The sequence below is a fragment of the Odocoileus virginianus genome, chromosome 3, assembly GCF_023699985.2.
Source record: "Odocoileus virginianus isolate 20LAN1187 ecotype Illinois chromosome 3, Ovbor_1.2, whole genome shotgun sequence".
NCBI lineage: Eukaryota > Metazoa > Chordata > Mammalia > Artiodactyla > Cervidae > Odocoileus > Odocoileus virginianus.
In genome coordinates, this window is record NC_069676.1 from 1111361 (window position 1) to 1128141 (window position 16781).

General features: G+C 37.2%; 1 protein-coding gene across 2 annotated transcripts in view; it reads right to left on the reverse strand.

Moving 5' to 3' along the window:
- Nucleotides 1-572: 572 nt before the first annotated feature.
- CANX (calnexin) overlaps nucleotides 573-16781 on the reverse strand; it is a 31676-nt gene continuing 15467 nt past the window's right edge. For both annotated transcript variants that reach the window (XM_070460653.1, XM_070460656.1), the window contains exons 2-15: nucleotides 16408-16584; nucleotides 16073-16146; nucleotides 15604-15662; nucleotides 14988-15129; nucleotides 14481-14562; nucleotides 13840-14032; nucleotides 12241-12430; nucleotides 9889-10002; nucleotides 9137-9293; nucleotides 7807-8022; nucleotides 6814-6933; nucleotides 5835-5961; nucleotides 5571-5650; nucleotides 573-3641 (exon numbers count right to left, since the gene is read on the reverse strand). In XM_070460653.1, coding sequence (XP_070316754.1) covers nucleotides 3588-3641; nucleotides 5571-5650; nucleotides 5835-5961; nucleotides 6814-6933; nucleotides 7807-8022; nucleotides 9137-9293; nucleotides 9889-10002; nucleotides 12241-12430; nucleotides 13840-14032; nucleotides 14481-14562; nucleotides 14988-15129; nucleotides 15604-15662; nucleotides 16073-16146; nucleotides 16408-16581 — 1782 coding nt within the window. In that variant the 5' untranslated portion in view covers nucleotides 16582-16584 and the 3' untranslated portion in view covers nucleotides 573-3587. The remainder of the gene's footprint in view (nucleotides 3642-5570; nucleotides 5651-5834; nucleotides 5962-6813; nucleotides 6934-7806; nucleotides 8023-9136; nucleotides 9294-9888; nucleotides 10003-12240; nucleotides 12431-13839; nucleotides 14033-14480; nucleotides 14563-14987; nucleotides 15130-15603; nucleotides 15663-16072; nucleotides 16147-16407; nucleotides 16585-16781) is intronic.

The window sequence follows — 16781 nt, forward strand, 5'->3', positions numbered from 1 at the left end:
CGCTTTTTCAGTGTCATCGGGTTTTCTTCGACCTCACTCCTCACATTCAGCCTCACAGTTGCTAAGAACTGCATTCGAGCTGAAGAGGCTTCCTCATGCGCTATTCTGAATCGAGAGTATCAATCTGCCCTCATATGAGAGTATTTCAAAACTTACAACTACTAAAAGAAAAAAAGCCGACATGAGGAAAAGGATATGAAGTCTCCTGGGGAGGGGGTGGGCACAGTAGAACTGCAAAGGATGATGCTTTAGTAAAATTAAAAAAAACGGGATGCCTGGCCTGCGAGTTTTACGTTTAAAAGATGGTCTGTTAGGTAGAACCGAATCACACGACAAAACCCAACTAAAGACAATTCCACTCTAGTACTATACCTAGTAGGCAAAGGAAATGGGAGACTAGGCGGAAAAACAGGAGCAATCAAACTAGAAGTCTTGGGTCAAGAGAAACTAGAAACAGGTATTGGCACCCTAACTGCTAAAAAGAAACAGGAGGTGCCAAAAGGCTACAAAATGAGACACCATCGACAGCTCGACATTTGGTACAGTAACTTCTTACTAGGCCAATGAAAATGTTTTAAAAGCAGAAGAAAAAATTGAGTCTTTATTCAAATAGTACGTGTCTTTATACAATGCAGTAAAAAAATACAAGTGACCCACCAAAGCAAAAGTGCTTAGGGCTCATGAACACCCTTGACAGTCCTGCTTTAACCATTCTTCAAACATAAATTTTACACCATAATTAAAGTTCCTTTCTAATGGGAAAGATAATTGTAACTAGGAGGACTACATTTTGTGTACTCTTCAAAAAGCAATTCAAAAGCCTAATACTACATAAAAAAAGTTTTGACCTAATGTTCTAAAATATCCCTAAATAGGAATATAAAAGATGGAGTCTGATTCCAAGTCATTTATTTTTGAATAAAAATTTTGAAGTCAAATGGTTTCCATAATCTACAAGAATATTATCTACAAATCGCCCCTCTTCTTCCAAGTCATCCTATATAACTGAAACTACTGAACCCCAATCCAACAGGAAAAAGATGCAAAGCCTACTTTGAATTATATTCACCTTCATGTGGTAAGATGAAGTAACTATTTCAGTGTTCATAATAGTTTCTGGGTATTAGCAAACTTTCATGTAGTACCCAATTAATGGAAGATTAACCCACTACTGAAACAGTAAAAAAACAAATTGAAGGTTATTTATCAAGTTCAGTCAAAAGCAGATGCTTAACACAGGGCTTTAATGTAACACCATTTAGTAAGGCCAACAATCTGAGAAAAGTGGAGTGTGTTATGGATAAGAGAAATTGAGGAACACATCTGACGCAGTAGACATTTTATATCAATGGGGCAGATAACCAGCATGTAAAATAACATAAGTGCCTTTTAAAGAGATGAATACTGCTGCTGTTCATTCATTAATTTCAGACTTCTAATTAGGAGGCTGCATCTTCAACAAAGGGGAATACAGAACCAAGAAAATACTTTTTATTTATCTTTGTTTTTTGGTGGTTCCCCCCAGTCCTTAGTTGGGGGGGGGGGGGAGACAAACATTGCTAAATTACCCTGGATATGATAAATTAAATTACCCTGCAAATGAACAGTCTACTGATTTATACTGGTTATCCCACACCTCAGCTGGAAGAAACTGTAAAGGAAGCATGGCATGCAATGTCAATTTATGGTGAAGAAGGCAGACTTCTAGAAATGCAATGATCCCACACACTTACTTCAAGGAGAAACCTGCAGACATTATTTTCAGGTCTTGCTAAGTAACTGTTTATTTGCACTCAATACATTTGGGAAAGTCTGCTACATAGCTAAGGTCACTGTGACCACAGAACAACAGATGAAAAAGGATAAAGCACTCAACAGCAAGAAAATGCATCCCACCCTCATAAGAATTTAAGTGAACAAGTAAAAAATTGAAGATAAACAGATACAGCCTTCATCTTTTATGAATATACTTCCTCCCCAATATCTCCCCAATATAAACACTCTGGAGTGTTTATATATTCAGTGCAAGAAACAGTATCATCGGTACATTTGCAACACCTCTGAAGAAACAATAAAGCTAAAAAAAAAAAAATCTAGTTCTGAATACATTTCAGTGTGGTGTAATAATATTATTACACTAGTGACGGGGGAGAGGCTCTGATAGCACCCATCTGCATTCCACATGAAGAAACAGACCTAAGCTCATTTATTAAAAATTCTACAAGCCACATAACTTAAAAAAAAAAAAAAAATTTAACAGGACTGCTTTATCATGTAATTTAAGACACAACTGTTACATGAACTGCAAATAAAGATTTAAAAGGTTTAGCAGCTACAAAAATCAGAAAACTCATGCTAAAAGTCACTCCCCCATAAATACTTTTAGCCTGTGTTCAATTACAGTCAATTCTGAATTGGCTCAACTCTGGATTAGACTTCTGAAGTCTTTAAACGGAGTAAAAGAAATGGTAAAGATGAAGGATAGTATTCTATCCTGTACTTTGACCCTGGAAAGGTGTGGGTCTGCTTAACAAAGGAAGAAGAAACATACACATAATCACAATAAAGCTTAACACTATGCAGAGCTTATAATCATTTTTAGCAATGGACTGCAAGCTGCGCTGTGAAGACAAAATGCATAGCAGAGGAGAAAGCTCTTGGGAATTTGGGGAACTTGAGAAGGTAAGACAGTGTCAACACAGTGGAAGATGTGATGAAAACACGTGCATCTACTCCAGCTCACACATGGGGTAGCTCCTTGAGAAGCCACCTGCTGGAGAAGGCTGGAGCCCAGACACCCCTGGCGTGTGAAGGATGAGTGCCTGAGTGCCATCTATGCCACCTCTTCCCCTAACTGCAAAGCTGTGTGGGAACTGAGCTGTTCCAAGGGCAAGAGAACACACATACTTTATGGTCTAACCAACAAGTGAAATGTTTTTTCTTTTTGTATGTCTATTTTTAATATAACTTCAACAGAATCTTTATTTAAATTTGGGCTTCCATCCAATCACTCTCAATTTCCTTAGGAGAAATTGAATAATGGAAGCAAGCAAAACAAGATTATAACCACAAATGACTGCATTTTAGACATGATTATCAATTAGGGAAAACAAAGACACTTAAATGTTTTGTAATACCAAACTTAAAAATCAGTTACAATTCACCAACTTCAAATTCATCCCCCTAACATTTTTAAAGGTTGGTTTTATTTCTGCACGGACAGATTAATATATTAAATTAAGCCAAGATGTTTAAAGACTGGAAAAGTTCTATCACTCTATTTTAAAAAACAAAGATGTTTAAAAACAAAAGAAATTACAAGTTAGTTGCTTCATGTTACATTTCACAACAATTATGTTAAGCTTTTCTCTCTACAGAAACAGGGTCCTTTATGTCACAACTCCAATTATTTACTGCTAGATGTTTAAAATTACATGGGCGAGTGTTCAACTGGAACCTGTTGATGGTGATACATCTGAAGGTTTTTTGAGTTTCAACCTAAGGTGTGCCAGGTCCTCTCCTAGGACCCACACTTGCAGGGGAAGGGGAGGGAGAGAAAAATCACAGATCAAGTTCTTAAGATTGTTTCACTCTCTTCTCGGCTTTCTGTTTCTTGGTGATCTGTTCAAAATTTCATCCTCCTGTTGGTTGAAAAAACAAGAAATTCACTATAATTAGCATTTTTTTTAAAAGTAAAAATTCACCAAGTTTAAGATTCAACCAGCTGAGTGTAACTCATTTGAGGAAAAACAAACAAAAAAATGATTAGAAGAAAATGCACCAAAAACAAAGATTGGCTCAGTGGTGGTAGAATTGTACGTGTGTTATAATTAATTCAGTCTTTGTTTTCCATAAATATGCACCTTTCTAAACCTAATCCATCAACATGTTCTTTAAAAAGGACCAAACACCAGGCTATCACATGTTACTCTGCTTAAGCCTGAATAATCTACTGGCCTATGGATATATTAGTCCCACTTTGAGGCTGAGAAAGCATAGATTCATGAGGACTAACGGCTATCCTAGCCCAAGCCAAGTCCATAATAATACTCAAGACTACAAGCCCAGGGGCTTCCCTGGAAGTCCAGTGGTTAAGACTCCATGCTGCCAGTGCAGGGAGCACAGGCTGGAACCCTAGCTGAGGAAATAAGATCCCACATGCTGCATGGCATGGCCAAAAAAAAAAAACAAACTATAAATCCAGTGCTCTTTCTACGCTACACCCACTTATTGTGTGAGGAATTGGGGGGAATATACAAATAGACTGGCCCCTACCTGAAAGAATTCTGCATTCTAGTTGAGACAGCATATATCCATTGAAAATATAAACAGCATTGATCGTTATCAATAGAAGGGCAGAGCTGTGGTAGCTGGAAATGAAAACTGGGCAGTTTCCAGAAAGGATCAGAATGAAAGAGAAGTGCTGAGAAAAGGGACCTTGGTGAGAATGACGTGGACTATTCTCCTTCCCTCATATCCAATCCTCCTGATTGGATCAGATCCAATCCGATCAGAAATGCAGATCAGAAACTCATGTCCTTCTCTATCACCCTGCTCAGAGCCACCATATCTTGCCTGGATTATTACGGTAAACTAACTAGGCTCCTTGATTCTCCTTGGTCTGCAGAAAACATCAAAGCCAGAGTAATTAGATCCCTTCAGTCCTTTGTCTCGTAGACTGTGATGCCTGCCTATTTCACTAGCAGGAAAAGCCAAGTACCACACAACAGCCTCAGAGGCCTCACCTAGCCTGGAGTCCTCCCCATGTTCTTTTTCTCCATCCTCGTAATCTACTGGCCATGCTGGCCTTCTAGACTACCACTTCAGGTCCTTTTAGTAGTTGTTTTCTCTGCCAGGAATTCTCTTCCCATGGACATCTCCATGGCAAAGTCTTTTTATCTCTTTGAAGTTTTTGCCACGCTGAGGCCTATCTATCATCTTTAAAATTACGTACAACTCACTCTGCCCCCAGTACTTCCAAAACCTTTTTCTGTCCTTTTTATTTTTCATAGCTCATTGCTTTTTATCATACTGTTCATTTACTTCCTTAAAATGCCCATTGCTCACTGTTTCCTTTCACTAGAATTAAGCTTCCCAAAGGTAAGAGTATTTTTGTCTTGTTCGCTAACAATGCCTGGGACACAATGACTCCAAAAGTATTTACTGAATGAATGAACAAATGAATTCATCAGCAAGAGGGACAAAAATTTTAGAATGCAGTGATTTGTCCAAAAAATAGCTTTAAGGGCACAGTGAGGAGAGACAGATGATGAACCAGGACTATAAACCACCTGAAGCTGCCATCACTAGAAAGTACTTTATTAGTCTTCCCTTGCCTCTGCTTATTACAGAAAGCCATTTTCAACACAGAAAGTACTTTTGAGATTCAGATGTAATTTAAAAATTGAATTTTTTAATGCTAAGAATTCCACTGTTACAAAATTGGCTATAACAGAATTTTTACTGTCATAGCCATTGAAAATTATCTTATGAAAATACTCCGTACTTAAATGTACCTTCATCTGAGTTGCTTGAAACATAAAATATACTCTCCCCCCACTTTCTATTACCTCTGCTTTAGGTTTCCTGTCTTCCTCCTCTTGACTGACAGTGTCACCATCTTCTTCAACATCACTTTTTTGCTTCTCTTCTAAGAAGTGAAAGTAGAACAATTCAGCAAAATCTTACACTTATTTTTTGGTAACTAGAAAATGAGCATTAGAACACACTTCTAGAATCTAAAACAATCCTGACAGTAACTTGCTTATAAGGGTTTTTAAAGCAACATCTTAGGGTGCTGGCTTAGAGCAGATATTTTGGGGTCTACTTCTTACCAAGTTTCTCTTCACCTTCCTCTTCCTCATCTCCCTTTTCCTTCTCCTCTTCCTTTTCTTCTTCATCCTCCTTCACATCTGGCTGAGGAGCATCAGTCTTTTTGTATTCCACAGGACTGGCCTGTTTCTGAAATATTCCCCCAAAGCGCAACAGGTTTGTTCATATTTTATGTATTATATTATCATGTAATTATTGAATGCCTATGAGCAAAGTTCTGTACAAGTGGTATGCTGGAACAGATACAAAGAAATGTGTAAGAAGGCACTGCTGCCTGAGAGCCTCCTCTCCAGTGAGCACGTGTAGAAGGTGTAGGAGAAGCCAAGGGGCCAGGCAGCAATGTGCACTCTAACTAGTCAAAGGTGACTGAGTAACACACGTATAGAACAGTGGTGGAGGATAAAGCTGGAAAAGAAGACTGGGGATTAGGTTACAAAACATCTTGAATGTAGTATGAAGCACAAGTCTGCTTTAGCAGAAGTAGAGGGCCTAAACAAAATTTTCTTTTTTTTAACTGCATATAACAAAGACTAAACAAGAAAAACTACAATAAGGCTGTTATTACTCCTGTATGTGGTGTTTGGGGGAAAGGGGGAATGCTGAAAAGAGAAATGGATAATGAGAAATCGAAGACTGAATTATGAAGTATATGAACAGAAACAGGTATGCCAGCAAGAAAAACTAGTTTGTGCCCAGATGGGTCAGTTTTATATCTGAGTTGTTTTTTCTTTCAGAAAACTGCTGCCAAATATGAAGGAGTGCAATACACTAGACTAGCAACTGAGGGGCTAACAATCCTACTTCCATCTGGGCACAATACATGGCCACTGAAAATAGTGAACAGGGTTTGAGAAGTCAGCACCAAATGTGGCCCAGTCATTACTGAGCAGCTACAAAGAAAAACCTCTGGCAATATATCTTGGTTATTTTTAACATGGTAAGAGTGACTCAAAATAAAACAAAACCAACAACAACTCATACCTTTCCAGAACAGCAGAAGAGGACGACAAGGAACACAGGCAGCGCCACAGTCAAAATGTAGACCGCCCAGAGCCACGGGCGCTCCTCAGCCGCCTCAATCATCTGCCCCACTACACCTGGCTGGAGACAAGACAGCACTCATTGCAGGTCTGGCGTTTGACACTAACTACAGGCAGTACTGGCCCACGGTTACATTACTGCATGGCACTGCTCAGATACCATTTTCACAGGGTTCAAGCCTAGATGTCCACACAATGTAAAGAGGAAATAAAAGTCTCAATCTTCCTGTTGTCTTTATCATCAAGAGTTTTTCTCTTTCCTAGGTGTGAAAGCTGGCTTTCCAATTACCTGCAAAGTTTCTTAACCTCAGAAACCCGTGAATGAAGAATTTCTTTATCTTAGTGTGTCTCCAATTTTCAATTTGGCCTTATGACCAATTATTTGAAAATTCCATTTATTTAGTAAACCAAGATTCAATATTTAAGAGTGCATTAAAACAGATCCTACAGGGAAAGCTTTGTTACATATTTGTTTTTAGCTGTTTACATTGGAGGACAGTTGATTTACGGAGTTGTCCTGGTTTCTGCTGTACAGCAGAGTGAGTGAGTTATACATGCATCTGCTCTTCTAGACTCTGTTCCCATACAGGTCACTAAAGTGCTGAATACAGTTACCTGTGCAACACAGTAGGTTCTTTAGTTATCTATTTCATATGTATTAGTATATATGCCAATCCCTGTTAACTATATTTTAACACAATTTTAAAAGAAATATCATGCATATAACACAAATATAGACTCAAAACCTTTGTATTAACCTACTGAAATCTTGTCCAAAACCCCAGTGTTTTGTCTTTAGTAAACACAGGTCCCACTTTCTATGACAACATTCCCAAATAAGGGAAAAGACAAATCTTAGAAGATCGCTCTTCACAACAGTAGCAATTAGTTACTATAAAAGACATAAAAGCACAAGAAACAAGGAAGCACAAACCTCAGAAGCCCCATCTGCAGCTTTCTTCAGACCCCATCCATCATTGGCCCAATCGTCAACTACTCTTCGATCACCACAAATGATAAAGTTGTCAAAAAAAATGTCCGAAGTCATAGACCACAGTTCCAAACCAATAGCACTAAAAGGAGTCATTTTGAAAGGCTCTAGATCTTCAAAGAAATCTGGATTTGGTATTTTCCGTGGTTTCCAGATTCCCTAGAGAAAATTATTTTAAAAAATCATTTCAGATAATGATCAACACAAATTTATAGTGAACCTAAATAAGATGAATTCTGCATTATCTGTGAAGTGCTGACTGTGTGAAACTTAACAGGAGGAAAACAACAAATGCTATGAATGCCTCTAAGAGGGCTGAATTCCAACTACTTCCAATTTCTACTTTCAGTTTCACCCATGACCTTGATTCTGACCAACACCTTGCTCTACCTGGCACATTCCAAGAGCCTTCGCTCTGACCAACTAATGGCTGGTAGGAGGGAGCATAAATCAGTACAGACTTCTTCAGTGGTGAGGTGTACACAAACTTCAACCAGATATCTCACCTCAGACAACTACCTAGAGAAACAGTTACCACATATACTCAGAAAAGTACAAGAAAAATTACCGTAGCAAGGATTCTAAAAGCAAAACTGGCAATTCACCTAAATGGCCGTCGACAAAACAGCTAAGGGGCAACTTTTCTTATTGTCTGCACAACTAAAAATACACTTAAAAACAGAAAAGTATACACAGTCTATATGTAGAGATACAACTTACATTTTGAAGTAAGTTGTAAAGTAGAAATTAATGATTTTAAATAATCTGACTAGAACAGAAACAGAAGTGAGACCAGGGTTGGAATTGTTACAGAGCCACAGTAAACTTGAAGCTTTAAGGTATCACCACCAGTATTATAATCTCATTTGAGCTTCAGAGTCTTTCTATAGCTGAAGATACCGAGGTCAGGCAATGAGCTAACTCATGGTCAGGAAGCCAACTCTCATCATAGTCCCCTATCCATGCTACCAGAGACTGCCAGTTTGGATATTTATGGCTGGAGCACCCCTGCCACATGGCAGCAGGATGTCCAAACCACAAGTTTTCATTTTTGTTTTTGTTATAATGCAATTATGAAAGCTCGTCTTTCCACTTTCTAGGTTTATCTTTTCAACACAACACATAAGTTCTCTCTTAATTCTGAAGTTTACTTTGTTTTTAATTCAGTTGTTTGGACACAGAGGATCAATCTGTGGCAGCCTCATTACACACTCGAGAACTATCTGAACACAAAGAGCTCAATGAAACAGCTCAACCACCAGGAAGTACTAACCTGGTAGTTAGGGTTGTCAATCATGGGGGGCTTCCATCTGCCCTTATAATTAGGATTGTCAATCATGGGTCGCTGCCAGACACCGCACCCAGGGGCTGACTCACACTTAGGGTTGGCAATCTGAGGAGCCTCCCATTCTCCATCCATATCTTCATCCCTGTGAAAATATAAACAAACTACAAGTGGGTTCTGTAAGCAGGACTATGAAAAGCTACCCCAGGGCTTCCCTAAAATCCTGCAGGAATATTCAGCGGCGTACTACAAAGCATCATTTTGTTTTCGCATTTCCAGTAACAAAGGATTTCCTGTGACAAATACATTAAAAAGAGAGATGAGGGACTTCCCTGGTGGTCCAGTGGCTAAGGCTCCATGCTCCCAATGCAGGGGGCCTGGGGTTCGATCCCTGGTCAGGGAAGTAGATCCCACATGCTGCAACTAAGACCCAACACAGTCAAAGAAATAAATAAAAACAAACATTAAAAATAAATAAATAAAATAAAAACAGAGATGAAAATGTAATCAATTTAGTTTGTGGAGCTCTACACTTAAGTTTGAGCAGTTGAATACTGGAGTGGGTTGCCATTTCCTTCTCCAGGAGATCTTCCTGACCCAGCGATTGAACCCGGGTCTTCCACACTGCAGGCAGACACTTTACTGTCTAAGCCACCAGGGAACTCCTAGCTGTATTTAAGTATTAACTTTTACGTCAATAAAAAAAGCAGGCAATGTTAAAAGTTAATCAACGCTCATACCAGTCCTCTGGCTTCTCTGCATCTGGGTCAGGTACATATTCAGGCTCATCATCTAACCAGCCTTCAGGCTTTGTAGCTTCTTCATCTGGAATCTTAGCAGGAGCATCTTCATCCCTTAACACAAAAGAAAAAGACAATTAATGACAACACTGGCCACAGAATTACAATGACTATAGTGTGGTCCCACTTTGTGAAATAGCTCCTCCTAGAAATATCTAAAATCATATGCAAGGCCTAGTATGCAGAATATATAGAGAACCCTTACGATTCAATAATAAAAGACAATTTGATTTAAAAACCAACAGAGGATTTAATAAACATTTCTTCAGACATACAAATGCCCAAAAAGCACATGAAAATATGTTCCACATTACTAGTCATCATTTTGAAATGCAAATCAAAACCACAGTAAGATACCACTTCATACCCAGTAAGATGACCATAATGAAAAAGGACTGATAAAACTAAAAATTGGCAAGGATATGAAAAAAATGAAACCCTCCTACATTGCTTGTAAGAAAGCAAAATGGTGCAGCTACCTTGGAAAACAGTTTGGCAGTCCCTCACAAAATTAAACATAGTTACCATGTGACCTAACAATTCCACTCCTAGGAATATACCCAAGAGAAATGAAAATGTATATTCACCCCAAAACCATTCACTAGAATGTTCATAGCAGTGTTATTCACAACCATAGCCCAAAAAAGGAAACCACCTAAACGTCAATTAAACAAGGAATGGATAAATAAAATGTGGTATCACCCATACGATGGAATATTATTCAGTCATAAAAAGAAAGTATCGATACAAGGTTCCACATGGATGAGTCTTAAGAGTCTTAAAACTATTATGCTAAGCCAAAGAAGCTAGACACCAAAGACCACATATCTTAATCCTATACCCAGAATGGTCAAATCCATAAGGCAGAAAGTAGATTAGTGGTTGCCAGGGGCTGGTGGAAGGGAGAAATAGGGAGGAAGTAACTGCTTCATGGGTATGGGCTGCTTTTTGGGTGATAAAAATGTTCTGGAATTAGACAGTGGTAATCGCTGCACAACACTGTGAATATACTAAACCAGTAACCTGTACATTTTAAAAGGGTGGATTTTAGCGTGTGAATTATGACTTTAACAGTCAACCTTCTAAGTTTATCAAGAAGTACCTAATTTCAAAGCTTTATGCAGTTACTGTAAGATAGTGCTACTTTAGCTGGTAAGCAAGGACATCTCCTATTCTTGGTCAGGGTTATGCTTATTTTAGAACTATGCTAGTTTAAAATTGTGTTAGGACTAAAACTTGTCTATCATTCAGCTGACAAGGCTCAACATTTACTTCTCCTCCCCCAAAACAAAACAGCTAGTTAAGGAATACAATAGTGAACAAGGTGAGCCCAAATCTAATGTTCACCAAACATACGAATAAACTCACCCTTTACACCAGTGCAGCATGTAAGTATCAACCAGAATTTTACTATGAAACCTAGGAGGATGCTTTTACAAATGGAAGATCAGTTTTACCATTTCTCTTTGTTCACTTTCTAACATTTCGACAAGTCACCATACCAAGAGTTCAAACAGGGTCATATACAAGAGAGCAACCCACCTGTTTTCATTTCTTGCCACTCTCCAATTTGCATCCTACATAGAAGACTGCTCCATTTCCCTCGCATGTGTTAAGCTCGCTCCTGGTCCTCTACTTTTGCACATGGTATTCTCCATCAAGCAGGAAATACCACTTCCCATCTTTACCAGTTAGTTATCTCTTGCCCACTTTCAATTCTCAATTTAAAAATACTGAAGTTTGGTATACTTGGTGCTCTGGTCACCATGGAAACACAGATCAGGTCATTCACCATATGCATGCCAACTTCAATCGCCTGTCTCACAACTACAGTGAGAGCTGTGCAGGCAGCTGTGTGCCTGTGGCTTTGTATTCTGGTGCTCAACAGAGAGCAGAGATCTCCTGAGTACTGCTTAATAGGAGAAAGGTTATTTTTCAAATTAAAAATTTAGGACTCCAGCTTTAAATTGAATTATAGAAGCATGGGAAAGGCCAGGCCGAACGATGTGACGTTTCGCCACAAACCAACTGTGTTGCCACAGGCAAACCGTATCATTAGTTTCAGCATTTAGTAGCTTGTAAAATGGTGTGAGGCAGTCTAGATGATCATGACAGCCCTGGTGATCACTATGTGGTCACTAGTATTTTCAGCTATAGTAGTCTGCATTTTTCCCAACATTTAGATTGCATCACAGATTATTCAAATTATCCGATTTCATCATTGGATTGCTTAAGCCACATGGAATATATGAAATGCTCCACTGCATTCAAAAACAGGTACCAAAGACTCACCAGTCATCTGGTTTGACAGCATCAGGATCTGGTATTTTTGGTCTTTCATCCCAATCTTCAGGCTTCCGGTCTTCTGGGTCCTCAATTTCACGTGAAGGATTTACAGGAGGAGTCATGTCATTTAACAGATTCCCACTGTTCACAACAGATTGGTCCACTAATATTTCAAAACTATTATCTGGATTCAAGACTGAAAAAAATTAAATGCAATTTTAAAAAGTTAATTAGCCACTCATTCCCAAGTTTTCTTTACCACAAAAGATCATATTTCTTTTTTTTTTTTAGATCATATTTCTAACAGAAAGCAGAAGCATGGAGTAATGACTCTGGGTACTAAGAGTCAGAACATGGTCATGGAGGCTTAGGCAATATCGTACTCTTTTCCTTATCTATAAATCATAAACATTAGTTCTTCAGGTTTTTAGAAATTAAACAACAGGTAAAATTTTAAAACACCAAAATATTCCATGAATGAACATAAAAACATCAAAAAACCAAAGGTATACAAAGTAACTGCAATATTGGTTTGTCACAAATGATTACACACAGGTCAACAGGCAAATAAGTTTATTTATTATAACGGTCCCCCAGTAGAAGAGGTCCATTTCCTCATTTTCTGAGTTAGTATTACCACGATCTATGTTGCCAACAGTTCCAATCACACAAACCTTTTATTTATTAAACCACAAATCTACTCAGGTTGTACTTTTGGAATACAGTGAAGAATGCAAACATAACTTTAAATCTATAAAGGTATCTTAAGTGAAATTATGCTAAAGCATGGATCCTACAACTAAATGTCTAATAGGCAAGTGACTAGATCACAGCACATCCAGACTATTGTGGAAGATAACAGAGTACTATGCTGCTCTCCTAAACGATAATGAGGGTGATCAATGTTATCAATGAAACATACTCTCATAGAAAATTCTCACACATTTGTGAAGAGAAAAAATAAAATATACTTAACCTTTAATATAAAATTATGTTTACACATATATACATGTTTATTCACATATGGCCAAATACATATCACAATGTTGATATTTCAGATACTTTAAGTGTCTTCTTTTTTCCTTTCAAATTTCTATGCTGAATATGTATACTTTTGTTATAAAGAAAAAAAGTTATTGCATTCTTTAGGAAAAGAGACATGACTATATGTGATCTCAAAGGAGCAGAAAAAAGCCTTACGAATATAAAAACCCCATTCCAATGTCTGAATGATTATACTCAACTGTCTAGGTGTCGGAGCATCCAAACAAGTTCAACTAGAAGACACTGAGAAAAACTGTACACACATTTCTATTGTAAGTCCTATTACTTAACGCTCTACCAACAAGAAAATAAACAAAGGCAGGAGATGAGTGGAGATCAAGCAAAGAATCTCTTTACGGGACATACAAGCTTTTCTTAAAACCTGTTTCTCAATTCAACCTAAGGAAGAAACATTTCTTTTAGTGCTGAGAAACTAAGTTCTTCTCACCACTAAGATATTAAGTCAACAGAGATTGTTATTTGCAGGTTTATAATCTTTAGAAGGATGATAAATGGGTAGTGCCAAAAAAAACCCCCATATTAATTAACAGTTTTTCTTACTTAATGTATAAAGATGTGTTTTCTTATCAGTAAAATAGGTCTTCAGATCTGCATCTGGCCTCTTAGCATGCTTTTCTTCATATACACCCGTTTTGGGGTTTTTGTGGCGGAAAATGAAGTGCAATTTATAGTCCTCTCCACATTTATCTGGACCAAACATAATCGTATACGGGGTCTTGTCATGGAACTGATCCTTCAGAAACAAAAAAGAGTTAAGTAAATCAAAGTGTTGAAAACCAACTTTTCAAAAGTATGATATATCCTCTTACAAAATCCCAAATAATGTCCTATTTATTCATTTATGAGATTTGTACAGATAACAGTGAAAATAACCAGAAATTACCAGAAATTTTACTGAGAATGTATGAAAGTGATTAAAACATAAAATAATGCATTTATCTAGAGAGTTACTGCTTCTTTTATAAAGTAAAACTAAAAATTACATGGGACAGAAACTAAGAAAGAGCTTAGAAATTTACATTTCAAATAAAAAGCACAGAAATGTCAAAGTCGATATTTTCAACTTCCAAGATATTTCAACAGCAGGAAAGAAGACCTTTCACAGGTCTTAGCAAATTTTCTTTCATTTTCTCTGAATTCTTAAAAGATAACTGGGTGGCTACATGAACAAAAGTACTTACCAGATTGAGCTCTGGGGTTTTGGAAAGTAGCTTCACATAGGCACCGCCACATTCTATCCCATTTTGGAAATTAACCTCATACCTAATTTTAGGAAAAAAAAGCAGAAACCATATGGCATTAATTTATTTCCCCTTTCCCTCATTTTGATCACATGTTTTATTACAGGTTATATGTAAAAACTCCATCTTCTATTGTTATGTCCACCCAATCCTCCAAAATTAAATAAGCAAAAAAACCCCAAAAAACAGAAAAATGTAATGCAGATATCCAATAAATACTTTCTGCAAAATCCAGAAGTTCATTTGGTATCAGGAGGAAAAATAGCTGATTTATTTCAAAATAATTTATTGGGCATGAAAAAAAATGTTACATGATGCTGAAACACATCTTAAAATTTCTATTGCAACATGTAATTTTTATTCTCATTATTTTTTACATAGAGTAACAGTTTTATAACATGTATCATTCTTCCCAGAAAGCTTCCATCAACCAAGTGTTTTACTCACTGAACAATGAGAGGCTTGGTATCAAAGATGAAGGGCTTGTTCAGTTTAGTAGAGATAGCATGGTGTTTGGCCCGAGACATCAACACAAGTCCTTTATCGCCTGGAAGTTTTGTTTCCTTCATTTCATCTACCTCCCATTTTCCTGCAAGACAACAAAAAAAAAGTTCCATTCCCTAACTACACCTCTGAAGATCCTTAAATGGTAATAAATAAAACTCCGAGTTGTATAAATTCATCACACGGACAAATGTTTAACATGTTCCATTTACCTCTGAGAGCTGGCCTATTAATATTAAACACACATAACTGATAAATATTAGGATATAGTTTTTAAAAAGCCATAATAGCACATGCATTTTACCAATGCCTAGAAAAGACCTTCCATGTCCAATACACAGCACTATGGGTCATAAATTATCTTTCCACTTTATAGTATAAAAATTAAAATTAAACAGGTCTAACCCTATAAAATATAATGGGAGACACAAAGATAGCAAACTTCCAAGGAATAACCTTAAAATATATACATACTCCTTTTAAACTAGCCTTGAGAGATACTATGGAAACATACCGTATCTCAGTCTGCTATTGTATCTAAATCAAATGCAACTCTCACCATCATATTTGGCAATTTCGTCATCAGTGTCATCTTTCTTGGCTTTGGATAAAATCCACCTGTAATTAAGACATCCCCCCAAATTAAGATTCAAATTATAGTTGGCCTGTAAAAAGAAAGAATGTAAATAATAATAAAAACAGGGATAATCCAGCTCTTCTTAGCCCACCTAATCACTGTACTTTCAACTTTTAAATATGTCTTTCAAGTAGTGGTAATATATTATACTCAAATCAAATATCTGTAACAAAAAGTACCAAACTCATGAAATAATTTCACTTTTAAGACTGAAGAGGAAAAAAAAGTTTTTCTCAAAGAACTAAATACAGGGTGAAGCGGAAAGAAATGGAAGCAAGAACCACATGTTCTAAAAGATTTTTCCTAAATGGGACTGAAAATATAAAACACTATTCTATCTTATTTACACGATGTTTGCCTCTAAGATTTTTTCCCCCTAAGAAACACTTACCCTGACAGAGTTCCTCTGTCAAAGGAATCAGCAAAATACACTTCCCCGGTTGGAACTGGAGCTTTGTAGGTGACCTGTGTTAAATATAAAAATGAATTAAGGATTAAAATGTTCTCAGTAGTATCTATTCTCTTGGTTTGCTTTCAAACTTGCATGGCCAGCCCTCAAATTCAACCCATATAATTTATCTTTGGGACAATATAACAATGGTTGACAGAGAAAGCAGTAAGTATTTCACCAAATTTTGCTTTCCCTGTGGTAAGGATCCAAAATTTTCCTTCATCTTTTGCGTATCTCAAGAGGCAAAAGGAACAGAGTCAAAGATCACGGCAAACCTTTGGCGATGGTGGACTGCTGGCATCTGGCTTCGGTTTTGAGTCTTCGACCTCCTCAATGACATCATCCAGGTCATCCTCGATGTCAATCACATCATCGTCATGTCCGTCGTGAGCTTGAACAAGAGCAGCTCCAAGGACCAGGAACATACACAGCAACCACTTTCCTTCCATGATCTAAGTATTAAAAAAAAAGTACAGTTAAATGTATCGCCTCCTTTCAAAAATTTTGAACCCCTCTCTTATTTAAAATTAAGGCTTTCAAATCAGAGCTGATAGGAACTTTACTGTATTTCATTTTACAGATAAAGTGAACTAAGAATAACAGGTTTTCCTAAAATCAGTTAAAAGATCTAATTTCAAGAAAAAATTCG